The 15,056-nt window shown below is 34.8% G+C and overlaps 1 protein-coding gene across 5 annotated transcripts in view; it reads left to right on the forward strand.

Moving 5' to 3' along the window:
* Window positions 1-15,056, forward strand: part of UBR1 (ubiquitin protein ligase E3 component n-recognin 1) — a 72,576-nt gene that overhangs the window by 53,928 nt on the left and 3,592 nt on the right. For 3 of the 5 annotated variants that reach the window (XM_010580027.1, XM_010580028.1, XM_010580030.1), the window contains 12 exons: window positions 1,146-1,298; window positions 1,732-1,829; window positions 2,490-2,583; window positions 3,906-4,054; window positions 6,390-6,445; window positions 6,765-6,861; window positions 7,804-7,871; window positions 8,771-8,921; window positions 9,754-9,841; window positions 11,539-11,672; window positions 12,924-13,032; window positions 14,931-14,987. In XM_010580027.1, the coding sequence (XP_010578329.1) occupies window positions 1,146-1,298; window positions 1,732-1,829; window positions 2,490-2,583; window positions 3,906-4,054; window positions 6,390-6,445; window positions 6,765-6,861; window positions 7,804-7,871; window positions 8,771-8,921; window positions 9,754-9,841; window positions 11,539-11,672; window positions 12,924-13,032; window positions 14,931-14,987 (1,254 nt within the window). Of the gene's footprint in view, window positions 1-1,145; window positions 1,299-1,731; window positions 1,830-2,489; window positions 2,584-3,905; window positions 4,055-6,389; window positions 6,446-6,764; window positions 6,862-7,091; window positions 7,207-7,803; window positions 7,872-8,770; window positions 8,922-9,753; window positions 9,842-11,538; window positions 11,673-12,923; window positions 13,033-14,930; window positions 14,988-15,056 lie in introns of those variants that run through there. The other 2 variants (XM_010580029.1, XM_010580031.1) reach the window with 2 other exon arrangements.

A 15,056-nucleotide genomic window follows, 5' to 3' on the forward strand; every position in this document is an offset into this window, starting at 1 on the left:
CACCTTTCTAGAGTATCTGTGCAGCCTAAAAATACTGCAAAACACTCTCTAAAACAGTACGAGTTCAAATGAATGGAGTATCTTTGTAGTTGCCATGTATGAGGAAGAGGAGTTGCTTGAAAAAACATAGTTGTTTGAATGTGGGAAAATAAACGTATGTTTCATTGATTGTAACAGAATACTTTCCTAAACATTCAGTAATCATTAGAACTTCTGCAGATGCCCCTGCATGCACACTTTCTCTTATTGCATAAATGGGGTTTTTTTCCCCTTAAAATGTATGATTTAAAGCAAAAAACCCTAAACAAAACAACAAACCAAAAAACCCCACCTAATTATTACCTTAGTGCGGAAGTTAGATAATTTCATATCTGTCTTAAGATCATACATACTCAGTCTGAACACTAGTACTCAATTTAGTTGCTTCTATCCAGGCAAAAAGATTTGAATGTTGGATCTCTCTGTTCCTAATAATACCACTGAGACATTAATGAAATTTGAAAGCTTACTGCATCCACTGAATGGACAAAATTATAATGAAACCTGTAAAAAGATCATGGTTATTTCTTAGTTTCCTAGCTAAAGTGGATATTGTAATATAAATTATCCTCTCTTCCTGTTAAAAGAAGGCTACAGTTTCATTGTCTAGTCATGAGGCTCAGTCATTGCCATGAATAGCTGATTATGCCTTCATGAGATGTTACCAGTAGTTTTTCCTAAAATTAAACAAAAATATGTACAATCACTGTTTCAAACTTACTGTAATAAGTTGCATATGAGAGATATTAGATACAATGTTTCATTGTGTTGAAGATGATGTGAGAGAAAAGTAGAAAATTTAAGGACTGCCTGTCTGTAAAAATGTTAATGAAATTTAGAAGGGTCTTAAAAGTAAGGAGAAGTTGTCATCGTTTCTGCATTAATGGTATACCATGCATTTTTGCATGAGTTCATCTGTGTGCTCAAAGGTTTAGTTTATTTTCACATCCAAGCCCGTAAAAGAGTTACATATCAAAGGAAAAGACTTGTTTATTGGCTTGGATAGGTATTTGCTAGATAATAACACTTTTAATTACTTGAACATTTGTTTTCATGTCACATTTGAGCCATTCTGCTTTCTAGTAATTTTCTTTTCAATATTGTAGGTACTTTGAAGCCATGCAGCTGAACTTTCGACAGCGCCTGCATGTTGAACAGATATTTGACTTGGAGAATGGAGAGTATCTTTGTCCACTTTGCAAATCTCTGTGCAATACTGTGATTCCTATTGTTCCATTGCAGGCTCAAAAAATAAACAGGTGAATTACCAAATTGCATAAACTTTAATTAAAAGAAGTTAAAATGTCTTTGGGGCTGGTTGGCCTTTCAAATTTTTGGAAGTAAAACTTGGGCTGACCTGGATGAAGTCTGGATGAAAGACTGCATATCTCCTTATTGACTATTCAGCCAAGCATACTGTTTTTGGCAGTCAGTTTTTTTTTATTTTTATTTTTTTAAAAGCTTTTTTGGATTGGCTGTTTTTAGCAGGAGCTGATACCAAATGAGAAAGTACCTAGATCTAGTATTTAGCCTAACACTTTATTTTGTACTGTTTGCTCAAAATTTACAAAACCAGCAAAGCTGTGCAAATACTGAGTTAACATGTTTTGATCTCAATGTGTCCTCTCTTTTTAAAGATAAGGTGATTCTTTGAGTGTTAAAGTAAAACCTGCTTTCTATTTCTGTTTTCAGTGAGGATGCAGAGGCAGTAGCTCAAATTCTGTCCCTGGCTAGGTGGCTGGAGATTATCATAGTCAGGATATCAGGCTACAGTGTGAAAAATGCTAAAGGTTTGTTACCTTAATTTTGAAGCTATTCTGTGGCATATCTAATAGGCCAGTACGTGTTTTAACTAATAGTAACAGAAAACTTCAAATAAAGAATACATTTTGCTGTCAGTCAAGACAGTATCTAATAACGCTGGGAATAAAGTCACGGCCCTTTCTGAGCTGATGTCTTGATTTCACAGTGCCCTCACCAATTTTCTCGTTTCTGTTAAATTCCTTCCATCTTCCCTGTAGAAGAAAATTTTGTACACTTGGAGAGGATAGCCACCAACTAACACTCAGAGTTAATTAAACTTCTGCATTGACTGTGATGTAATAAAAAAGAGAAAAAATGAATTAAAAGGGCCAAAATAAAAACATGTCTGAGTGTTTAGAAAACAGAAGGTACAGAGAATCAACATATTCCTTGCACTCTTATAATGCAGGAAAGTTCTTTTTCCTCACTAGCAAAGCATTCCTTTTAATCCTCATATTTCTGGGAATAGTAGACAATGTTCTTTAAGGAGGAGGGTTAGAAGACAGTCTGGCTGGTGAGGTCTGTTTACAATTACTTTCAAACCAGTTTAAAATAAAAAGAAGTCTTACATTTGTTGGATTGCTGTAAAAGCTGTAACAACTTCTTTGCTTTTTAATGTGGACCTAATTTTTTTTTTTTTCTGGAAGGAGAGAAACAAAATCTTCCAGCTTTCACCAACAAGGGAATGGGGAACTCTGCTTTGGAATTCCATTCCATCCTTAGTTTTGGAGTTCAGTCCTCGTAAGTATTACTGGAAGTGCTCTCTGCATTATGTTAATTCTCCCTAAAATAACCTAGGTATACTTCAGGATTTGTATTGAGGGAAAGGCATATTATTTGTTTGGTCTGAATATGGGCTTACTTATACTTTTCCTTAAGCATTCACTGAATATCAGATCTATACGGGGCTAGATGGACCTCTTAGTCAAATTCAGTCTGGTAATTCTTATGTTCTTGGTAAAAAGCTAGGAGTCTGGAAACTTCTAATCCACAATTCCAGTGATTTGGGTCACTTCCTGTATCACTAGGCAAGTTATTTAATGTCTGTCTGCCTAAATTTTCCTGCTATGTGTCTGTTTCAGGGATAAATTTCACTTGGTTTTGGATGCAATAACGTAATATACATTACTCAAAGGGATAGGGCTGTGTTGTCTGTTTCTATTCCAGTGGGCAAAAGTGCTCACCCACTAAAACAGAATGAATGGATACTTTTCAAGTGTACTCAGCTGTCTTCCTTTTAGATCACGCTATAAGTACTGTACTTCTGCTACTTCTGCCTGACATCATAGTTATGCAAAGCACTTATTTTTATAAATAGCAGATATGTATGTCATCAGAAAGGTGAATCACATTCATTCTTGATAACTGATCTCCATGGGAAAGATTCTATAGTTTGCGCTCAAACAATGTAGTGTTTAAGGATGAGCCTGGCTAAACTCAAACTTCGTGGTACAATTATTTTGGCTGTAGAGATTTGGAGAATTAATATGAATGTCCTATATTTCTGTTATGAAGTTCTGTGTATGACTTTGAAAAAACACAAGCCATTAAAATTGTGCATGTTTTTGCCTAGGCACTTTTCTGCATGTAAATGCATTTACATAAATTAACCCAATGTCAGTTGAAAGGAGCTTAAATGGTAAAAAATATGTTTTAAAACATATTGAAAATGCCTTTCTTTACATTTTTGGTGCCTTATGAGATGGGATATGTTTTCACACCAGCACTTAAAATTACACTTGCTTACTTGCATTTGTTTTTTTCGTTTTATTTTACTTTGATTTAAATGTTCGCATTTTTTGAATGCAAATTACAATATGGTATACAGAAATAGACTCCTTCCAGCGTGGCAGCTATTAATCTCTCAATTGGTAGAGCCTGTTATGTCAAGGTACTTGTTTACTATTGGAAACTAATATTTTTTTTTTCTCCTCTGTACAGACAAAGGGCCTTTGTACTCAGGAATTCTTTCATAAATAACTTAGACTTTGTTAGTGATTGACCAGTAAGTAATAAGCACTATTAATAATTCAGGCTGTAATTATCTTGGCTTGCTTTTGCAGAGCCAAATACTCAAGCAGTATCAAGGAGATGCTTATTCTCTTTGCCACCACCATTTATAGAGTTGGGCTAAAAGTTGCTCCAAATGAAGCTGATTACCGGATTCCTATGATGACCTGGAGCACATGTGCTTTTACCATCCAGTGTATAGGTAAAGCGTAATTTGGGTTTATTCCTTCTCATTACTTGAAAATCTTACAGTAGTTTGATTGTATAATTTTATACAATCTGATTGTATAAATAATAATAATAATAGTTCTACATAAATAAGCAATATGTAATAGTGTAACAATGTATATTATATGTAATTGCATATATATTAATAGTGATATTCCATAATACAATATAAATAATAGGATTATTTAGTTAGATGGTAGTTTATAAAATAAGATATGGAATGTGAACATTCATGAGTTTAATCTGAGAGAGCAGGGAGTGATCATGTTCCACGTTACTGATTGTAACATTAAGCATGTTCAATGAATATCTGCAGGCTGCCACAGATCATTGACCTGCAGGCGTCTCCTACACAGCTAAATATCTAACAGCTGTGAAATAGTACTCCCTCTTATTATTTCTTTTTGTCGCTCTTCTCAAAGCATTCTCATGGAATTTGTAGAAGAAATATGGTCTTTTGTATTCTGAAATTGCTAAGCAGATACCTGGTAGAAAAAAAACCCAACAAACCAACAAACGTTCTCTGGCATGAATCTCTTTTTGAAGGCAAAATAATTACCATAAAAATGATTGCATTTTGGGGGATAATGTACCTCTTTAGCAGTCAGTCTCATTTCATGTCTGTACGATACGCACAAAAAAGTTTGTGTAATAAACATGAAGCTGTAGATAAATCTGTAGTGGCTTCCAGGCAGGGAGAGAGGCAAGAGATAAGTCTGAAATGCATGCTGAAGGAATTGAGAATGTAATTGTACATCTTCATAAATATGATTTGCCAAGTATGCCATTTTTTCTTGATGAAGCTGTTGAGGTACAAGTGTAGTCTGTCTACCTTAAACCTATAGTGGACTTGACCCAACTGGAGTATCAAGAGTTCAAAAAGTTTTTAGGAGGCTTGGGAATATTCTGATAAGGCAGGAATAGTCAGGAAAACTGATTGCATCTTTTTAGTGTTGGATTTTGTCAGTTTTCAAATGGGTCGGGAGAGGACTGGAAGCCACCCAGCTCTATTAACATTAATGCACTTAATGCTGTGCAGATTGTTTTCATTTGATATCTGAAAAAAAGACCTCAGTGGCTGTCAGGAATTAGTTTGCCAGCAAGTGTATAAATGAAGTACCTGTTATCACAGATGTGATATCAAAGCCATATGTCAGAAATAGAAAATTCAGATGCCTTACTAGGCCAAGATTATAAAACCAGAGGGACCACTGTGACAGTCTGACCTGTCCTAGGCCACACCACTTCCTTGGATTCATTTTTGTTTACAAGTATAGCAGGCTTCCATGGAATTGTAAAGCAAAACTGCATAGCTTCTAGTATGCTGCTTTTGAATCTAGTCATAGGATGCATTATTAAAACCATTTAACAGCCATGTAGCCAAGCTGTCTAGGCAAGGAACCTTAGCTACCTGCATTAGTGGAGTCTCTAGAGGAGGTTCCAAGCACCATTGCCCCAGGGGATATGGATTGCTTTTATTGCCCGAAGCCAGACACTTAAAAATACAAATCTGATTTTTTTTTTCCCTTGTTTCCTCAGCAACTGCACGTTATGTGTTAAACTGATGTGTGGAAGTGCCAAGTTAAAACACTTTCATTTTTTGTTAGAGATGATTAAAAAAAAAAAACCAACCAAAAACCTCCAAACCAAAAAATCTCTAACAAAAAAAATTCCAAGATTTTGAAGTGTACTGATTCATATCTGAAAAGTGACTAAAGCACAAAAACATTTAAATTGATACTTTTTTACTCAATTGAGTTAATTTTGTTTCTTATTTTTATTGGCTTATTTTCTCTTCATTATCCCTCCAGAACCAATGCACCCAGGGAGGAAAGCTGAATTGTATTCAAGCTTGGGAATTCTGTTTTCAAATTATTTTTGTTAAACTACAGTCAAATGCAGTAGTGCAAGTCTTAGGGTAAGATGGCTGTATAGCATCCCTGTAAACATAACTTCATGTTTTTGAGCATTGTATAAGGGTAATGGAAAATACAACTAAATCTGTAGAATGTCTTATCATCATTCACATGAAACAGTGTTCCTTTAAATCCCTAGTTAGCAAGATCTGAACACCAAATGTTTTTAAAAAGCTTGTTACAACCATTTATCTGGGAAACATTCAGCACCATGTACGATAGATTTTTTTTTTTTTTTTTAAGAGCATTCTCTTATCAGAATAAAGTTGAGCTTTAAAAAGAAGTACATATAGTAAGAATAAATTAATCTTGGACTAAGTGTATTCTAACAGAAATGTTATGTTATTTCCTGTAGAACAAAGCAATTTAATTTTTTCTGTGTTTAATTTTAAGAAAACCTCTTGGAAACAGAGGGCAAGCCTTTATTTGGATCTCTACAAAATAGACAGGTATGGGCAAGCAAGATATGCAATACATTTTATACAAAAAAGTTTATATATATATATAATACAGGCACATATATAAAAACTTACTGTTGAAACTGCTAATGTCAAGATCATTCTCTGTTGAGGGATAGCTCTCAACATTTAGACTGATAACATAAAGAGCATTTTGGAAGAATAATGTTTTTACTTATACATGGAAGTTCATATTAAATTCATTTATCAGTGTGTCTTCTGTTTGTAGAAGTAGATATGTTTTTACAGCTTTAATTCACTGTTGTATCTCTCCTTTTTTCCTGTCCAACCATTTTCTCTTGCGCTCTAGCACAGTGGCCTTAAAGCACTAGTGCAGTTTGCAGCTGCTCAGAGAACAACATCACCACAGGTCCTGATTCAGAAACATCTAATTCGTCTTCTAGGAGGTATTCTATTCCTTTTCTTTACTACCTTTTGTGTTGCAGAAGTTTCTATTGCAAAATGGCACACACATTAACACAGCATAGAAGCAAAGGTTAGACTACTGACAACAGTGCTAACTTCAATTTATGTAATGTTGCCTGAAATCATGGAGTATTGCTTGAAGTTAAGTCATCAATAATTCTGTTAACCCAGCCCTGTATCACTGAATTCCCTCAAAAATCCTCTATGATAGATAACCCAGGCCTGGAGATACTCAGATCTGGAATATTTACAGATGACTAACAATCTATTTTGGGCAATGTTCAAAATCACTCAAATACTATGCTAAACAGGTGCATAAAGCCACAAAACAGGTATTCCTCTCTCTTATTTGTGAGACTTCATCTCTTTAGTACTTTCAAAAGGCTGCTTGCAGCCTAGTTTGAGGTATTTTGGTCTCAGGGAGAGCTAGTTTGAAACACATTGCTATTGTCCATGTTTCTTACTGATTAGGTTAGCATGGCGGCCTTTGTGAATTCCACTCTTTGACTTGCCTTCTATTTGATAGGATTCTTATGTGTGGTACAGGCTTTTGTATTGGGTTAGGTTGTGAGGAATCCAGTGTTGCAGCACTTAAGTACATTTGTGGACTTCATCCTTAACACTGTGTGTGCTTTATTAAAGCTGGAGAAATAAATCAAAGATTTTTATCTCAGAACTTTGAAGATATAGTCATTAAAATTGTGAGCTGGTTTGGCATGTGGAAATATCTAAACAAGTGTACAATCAATTAAATAAGTGGTAAGCAGTTAATTAAATACGTACTTCCTTAGTTGAGAAACTTGGACTTTTTTTGATGAAAATGCAGATATTATAGAGGCTTTAAAATCAGATTCTGATATTGCAGTTCAATCCAAAAGAACAAAATACATATCAAATGCATAACCGATACCTTTATTTTGTAGTTCTTCTACCAAACTTTAAAGTGGAGGACACTCCATCCCTCTTAGAAGTAGATATGTTCCACATTTTGGTAAGCAGGTTTATTTTATTCTTCATATTAGTATTTCTTTTTTTTTTTTAGCATGGATTTTTGTGTACTTTACCGTGTAGGTAGTCCTGCATTATCTGCTCACTTATGTGAGTCAAATTATATGTGAGTGCCGCATACAATCAAATGATTACGTCTGCTATATACAAGTGTTTATGTTTAGTTCTGCTGTTCTAGCTTGCAAGTCTTTGCAGTCTCACTCTTAGTGAATTTCATGCTTGCAGTCTCACTCATCTTTTTACCACCTCCATTGCTATCAAACCTCAAAAAAACCCGGAGAAATGCACCCACTCAGCTTATTTTCCTCACTTTCCCTTTGTCTCAATAAGCCTCTCATACCTTCTGATTCCCTCACATTCACTCTCGTTACTGTCTTTACTCTTCTTAGCCTCTTCTTTCTGTTCTTAATACAATCTGTATTATAGTTTCTTCTACTGTTAACAAAACCAAACAAAACCAAACAACAAAAAAGCCAACAAAACCTAAACAAAAAACCAAACCTACCAAAATAAAACCTGTTTTGCCCTGGTTGCCTTTCTAACTGATGCTTAGTTTCGCTTCTCACTTTTTTCAATGTGCTTCGTCTTATGTCAAACCCCAGAAATTGAGCTTTCTAGGAATTGGACAAGCTTTCATGGTTTAGCTCGAAACTGGCAATTACAATGGAACTATATCTGAGTTTCCCACATGCTAGAGTGGTGCAAATGGTTAATATTTTCTAATGAGTTTTTGCTACGCTTTGTGAATTAAAACTTGCAAGATAAGTGAACATATTTAAATTGACTGCAGAAATGAAACATAAATGTATAGTGAGAATATAATTTCTGTTACACATGTAGCTATTACCATATTTAATATTTGCTCCTTCCCTTTCACTGTAGGTGGGAGTTGTGTTATCCTTTCCGTCTTTGTACTGGGAGGATGCTGTAGACTTGCAACCTTCATCAATTAGTTCAGCCTATAACCACCTCTACCTCTTCCATCTGACAACACTGGCACACATAACACAAATTGTCGTCTCTTCAGCAACAGGTAGAGGTGTATTTGGGTTGGATTATTCTGGCATTTTTACACAATTTCTTAGATATAATGGATGGATGCCATTAGTGTCTTCCAGGTATAAACTTCCTCATAATAAATGACACTTGGTGCTAGGTAGTAATAACTCTTTTCTGGTAAAAAATAAATAGCACTACATCATTTTCAGAGCATTTTATTATTTCACTTCTGTGCACTTAGCCTAAGAAAACAAAATAGTTATTGATATATTAGGACTTGTTCAAGTCAGTCATTCCGGAGTGGTAACTTTACCCTTTTCACTCATTGTAGGAGAAGCAAGACTCTGCCCAGTAACAGCACTCCGAGCTGTACAGTGACAGTTAGTATGGATTTGGGAAATAAACTTTTCTTTACCCTTCAACCTAGTAAATACCCAGAGCTAAAATATGGAATCCTGTCAACTGATGGGATAGAATTTCACTTTTCTCTGTATTTCATACTACTGTTAAAAACTGCCATTAACCTATAGGCTTCCTAGCTACTTCCTTTTTCTTCAGCATGATGGAATTTTAAAATAAAAAAAAAAAATCCTGTAACTTAATCTATGTAGGACAATAACTTCAAAACTTTGAGGGAAAGAAGCAGTTTTTACATGAGGATGAGCAGTGAGGTGGTAATCCTGATTTTTCTTTATAGCATGCAGTTTTAGAAGAATATTTGTTAGGTTAAAAACAGCAAATAGAAAAGAATTAAGCAAAATAAAGTGGAAATATTTCTGTAATGCAATTAAAAAAAAAAAGCTCAGTATACGTGAAAAAAAGAAAATTAAGTGCATTTACAGTGGGATTCATCTTTTTATGTGCAGAATCCCCTACTGTTCAATCATCTGACAACAGTGAGGAGGCACGGTCTGCACAGTCTTTCTGTAGAGAGGTTTGCCAGTACACCGGTGGGTAAGTAGCAGTTCAGTTATAGCATTGCGTTTTCCTAGAAAGATGACAATCCACAGGGATTGACCTGAACAACACAGAAAACAGGAAAAAAATTATCCTTTTTGTATGGGGGGTTAGTACAATGCCTCATGCTTACTTCCCGTACTCTTGAACACTGGAAAAAAGAAAACTGGTGAAAGGAACACTTTTAGTTAAAATAGCTACTTTTTGTGGACAACAGAGTAAATTCTTAGTCTAAGGATGAAAAAATACCTATATCTGTTCTGGAGAGAAATGCAACCACTAACTATTGTAGTTATTTTTCTTTGCTTTGATTGGGTTTTTTTAGATATCTCAATTATAGATGGAAGCCAGAAAGAAAGAAATGGTTCTACTGTAAAAGGGGGAGAAGTGTGAAGCTAAACACAGTTGCTTATTTGTTTGAGCATTAGTCCCCATCTTTTCAGACTGTTTTGATAGGTATAGCTACAGACTCTTGAGTACTTCAGTATCTGTGTGTGAAATAAACTAGAAAATATGGATGCACCCTCTACAAATTCTACTTTGATTTATGTTCACCAAGGCCAGTTGCAAAGATATGTTTCTTAAGGATTGACAATGCTACCCGCTTGTCTAAAAGTTTTAGGTCTAAATTTCTAAATATTTAAAATCTGGTATTTAAATAATAGGAGTAATTTTTGAGGCGTGAGCTTGGAATCATAGGTGCTGTGTATTTTGGAAAATAGGTCACCATACTGAGATGCTTAGGTGCAGAATTAAATGCCAAAGTTTCGGCAACCCGACTCTGAAACTTTTAGTGTTTTGATTTCTGTGTATGCATTGCCGTCTTCTAACTCTGACCTATATGTGCTTAAAAAACACGATCTGCATAATAATTTTGCAATGGTCTGTGATGTTATAATACGGCTTTACAGGTTGTTCCTCAGGAGGTCCTGGTCAACATTTGTGTGAACATCCTGTTCACATAAATGTGAAGTTAACCAAACTTTAAAATTTTTAGAAAACAGGGGCACTGTAAGTAAGTTAAATTTACTACGAAGTTTAGACTAAATGCTCATATTGCACAAGCTACAAGAATAATTACCAAGATGAGTATCATTCCAGTATTTTTTGTCAAAAATGGGATTAGTATAGTTTTATTTTAAACAATCTGAGTGTTACTGTTTTGACTGCCATAATGAAGTATGAGGTATTAATTTTTTAATTCTGTTGGTTTTGTTGTTCCTGAAGAGTATTTATGTTTGTTTTTTTCGCATTTTTTTGAATTGCATTCAAAACACCCAACTGAATGAAAAACTTTCACCATTTCAAAAAATTGCTGGCTTTTGGTAATAAAAAACAACCAGTGTAAGAATTGATTGCTCTATGTGCGATGCCGTATTGCACAGTTTAATTCAGGTTGAGTTACCTAGAGATGGACAGCTATGTATGGGCTATTTATTTTTTACAATTCTGAAAAATATAAGTTGAGATAATTTGAAGGCTTAATGTAAGTGTTCTACGTAAAATCAGTATTCATTCCTTAGGCAAAGGGGAAGTCAGAAGTTAGGTACTAGTGGCTGTGTTTCACAGAATTTGGGGTGCATCAGTGTTGCTTCTACACAGCTGCCATTCTACCAATGTTAGCCAAAACGTGAAAGTGCTAGAAGGATTTGCCCTGTGAACTACTGCAGCTCTTTCTCCTTTGTGTATTGCAGTTGTTTTAGTCAGGATATTCCAGGCTGGCTTGTGTGGGATTGTGTTAGAAAAGGCATCATGCCTTACCTTCGTTGTGCTGCTATGTTTTTTCATTATTTGCTGGGAGTTTCTCCACCTGAGGAACTACTACAAGGTAAATATGAAGAAGCAAATGTATCTATATACTGACTGTGTTTACTGTTTTCTTGGAAGAATGGGATTTTTAAATGTTCACAATAACTTAACAATAGTTAATACATTAAAGTAAGACTTGGGGAGAAAAGGAAATACTAATTTGTATGAGAAGGAGCAGGCATGAGAAGCTGAGTTGTCTCAGCCTTCTTTGCATGGAAAACAGTTACTTCTGAGTATGTGCAAATACATGAATTATCAATGATGTGTTGATAGTGTCTGTGGATACAAAGGTTCTGTGATGTAAGGATAATTCTAGGGGCTGAGATTACATCATCTGAGAAATAGCCTGGAGTATATTTAAAAAAGCAACCGAACCTTTTTGTGCAGTTGCTAATGTTGGTAAATTATAAAGACATAGGGATTCAGGAAAACAGAGCCAAGTAGAGATAAAGCACATTATAAATCTTAAACCCCTTCCTTAAATGATCCTAATGCATTACGGATACTAAACCGCAAAATAAATATTTTTGTCTTCTGTCAAAATGCAGTGAAGCATAGAATCATCAACTATTTGGAAAGAAGGATCAAAATTGCAATGAAGAACTGAGGCAAAATATAGCATCTTAAATTGATTTATATAAACTATGAACTAAGTTTGAATTTGATTAGGAAATACCAGTCAAAATGTCTGCACTTTGGGATATGCTATTGTCCTTACCATTACTCTGGAACTTTGATTCTATAGGGAGGAGTCTTCCTGGTGAATCAGCAATGCTGTTTTCTGTAGCAGAGAAAATAAATGACCACCCAGCAAACTATTAAATTAGCCCAACTTCGTTGTGTGTTAGCACTGACTTGATCATAGCAAAATTTAATATTGTTGCAGGCCAAAAGGATAGCAAAAAGCTAAAATGCATTAAGTACAGAAATCTGCTGCACTAACGTGTTACATATTATGCAGTGAAATGGAATTTAAGCAAAGAATTCTGTTATTACAGTGACTTATGCATGACTTAAAAATTACTTTAGTAATATATGTCAGATTTGTTAAACCTAAAGCAGATCCTCAGCTAATGCAAATTATTATAGCTCTGATTAAGTCAGTGGAATTGCATCCAATTTTACTATCTAGGAGCTATGCTGAAGCTGTAAGATACATATTATTCAATGGAAAATGGATCAGGAGATTTTTAGTTTTGAGTGAATTACTCAGCAGTGCTGAAACACTTTTAACAGTTGCTCATGTTTTCTTGTTGGGGTTTTTTTGCAGTTTCTGAAGAAGGGCAATTCAAGGCACTTTGTAGTTACCTCTCTCTACCTACCAATTTGTTCCTGCTTTTCCAGGAATATTGGGACACAGTAAATCCACTGCTTCAAAGGTACTAATTGGGACTGGGCAGGCCATGTTTTTCTGTTGTGATGGCCCTATGGGAATTCTGAATCAAATTTGTTAATAAGCGATTGAGCTCAAATTCATACTAGAGTTCTAAACATTTAGTTGATGTGCACTATACTGAATCTCTTAAAACATAAAACATTCTATATTTTGTGGTAATTCAAACATTAAACAATTATAGTTAAAGGGACTAATGCTTGCGGACCTACATGAAATCATTCATGCAGAAAGAAGTTGCCATAAACCTTTGCTTGCATGGTATGCCACTTACTGTTTATTGGCCTATTTTTAATCTGTCCACAGCACAAGTGCTGATTACACGAGCTATAAAATAAGAATATGGAAAATTATGTAGCTGGCAGGGTGAGGCTTTCTACTATTTCTTCTCTGGACTTCCAAAATAGACTGATGAATGTTTCAGTTAGCTAAAAGGTACTATTTGAGTATTATGTACATTGCAATCTAGTGGTAAAGAAATAATTGATAAAATTCTCCATTCAAAAACACAAGTTAAAATGAACAGACAAACACCCCCACCCTCTCCCACCACTAATTCTGAGAAGAATCCTGCTATATTGTGTTGGAGAATGTCTCTGTGTATTTAATGTGACTGTTTGAACACTTGGTTGCATTAATTATTATTCCTGTATCTTGGCAAAAATCTCTGGCTCACGCTAGTTTTTTCTGGTGGGTTTTGGGGGGCTTGGGGTTTTTTTTGGTATGGTTTTTTGGGTTTTTTTTGTTTGGGTTTGTTTTTGTGTTTTTGTTTTGTTTTGTTTTTTACACCTCTGTTCTGTTTTGTTGTCTAGATTCCTTCAATTTAGGGACATTTTGAGCTGTTGACTCCAACTTACAGTCCATGTAGCTGACCTAAACAATTCCCTACATAGAATTTTGCTATGATTAATTGCATTTGTAGTATATATAATCACTTGGAAATTCATAGCATTTTCAGAAGTAAATTATTAAATATGTTTGTCTTATATGTTCCTACATGTTTCCTCTTATAAGCACCATTATGGTTTTGAGAAGACAGAGGATAGGTGCTTGTGAACATTAGAAAATGATCACTAGAGGCAGGGCTAACAAATCCATCGCAGTGCTCCCAGTCAAAAAAAAAAGGTGTCAAGTAGGAGGCTACATATTTAACGTAATAGTAACAGTTGTCAAATCATCCTGCAAGTTCCCATATGTTTTTTGAAAGAATCTTATTTCAGAAGACTAAATTTGATGGTTGTTGCGAAATGTGTTAAATGAAGCTTACTAGATTGACCATCTGCTACAGTTCTCTCTCTTCCTTCTCTTCCTTTTTGTAGAAATAACATAAAAGATATCTTAGACATACTAATTCCTCTGTTTTGTAACTTGCCAATATTTACTGTTGTTTTGGTAGACACATTTGGCTATTCTAAGCAAGCATACAACATGCAATAAAGCATGGTAAAATAACCATTGGGTGATGGTTATTAAATAAAAACATTAAATATTTTCGTAGTAGCGTGTATGATATTTTCTTATGCTGTGGCTTTCGGCAGATACATTCCAAAAGGAGCTGTGGATTGTAGTGCACTTTGAGAACTTGAATATGTCTGAAGACTGCTTGCATTTTTGAACTCTGTGTTAACTCTGTGTTTTCATGTTCATGTTGATAATTTTAATGTTGTTATTTTTCACGTAGGTTTTTCTCTTGTATACAAACTTAAATTCTTTTCCTGAAGCAAAACTGTAAAGAATAGCTGGTTTTCCTCATGAAGTTTTAACTAGAACTATCAATGCTTTATCCGTGCTCTGTGTTTGCTTATTGCTTACTAGTTTAGTTTAGTGATCCTAAATGTATATTATTATCAAACACTATCATCTGCAAATGTTTGTTTGAAATAGGTGGTGTGCTGACCCAGTGGTGTTGAGTTGTTTGAAGGGGAAAAGCATTGCAATAAGGTAAGTTTGTTTTTGTTGTCATTGTTGTTTTTTCTTCTGTTTTTTTACTTTAAACTGTTGAAACAATGG

The sequence above is a fragment of the Haliaeetus leucocephalus genome, unplaced genomic scaffold (assembly GCF_000737465.1).
Source record: "Haliaeetus leucocephalus isolate CR32 unplaced genomic scaffold, Haliaeetus_leucocephalus-4.0 Scaffold696, whole genome shotgun sequence".
NCBI lineage: Eukaryota > Metazoa > Chordata > Aves > Accipitriformes > Accipitridae > Haliaeetus > Haliaeetus leucocephalus.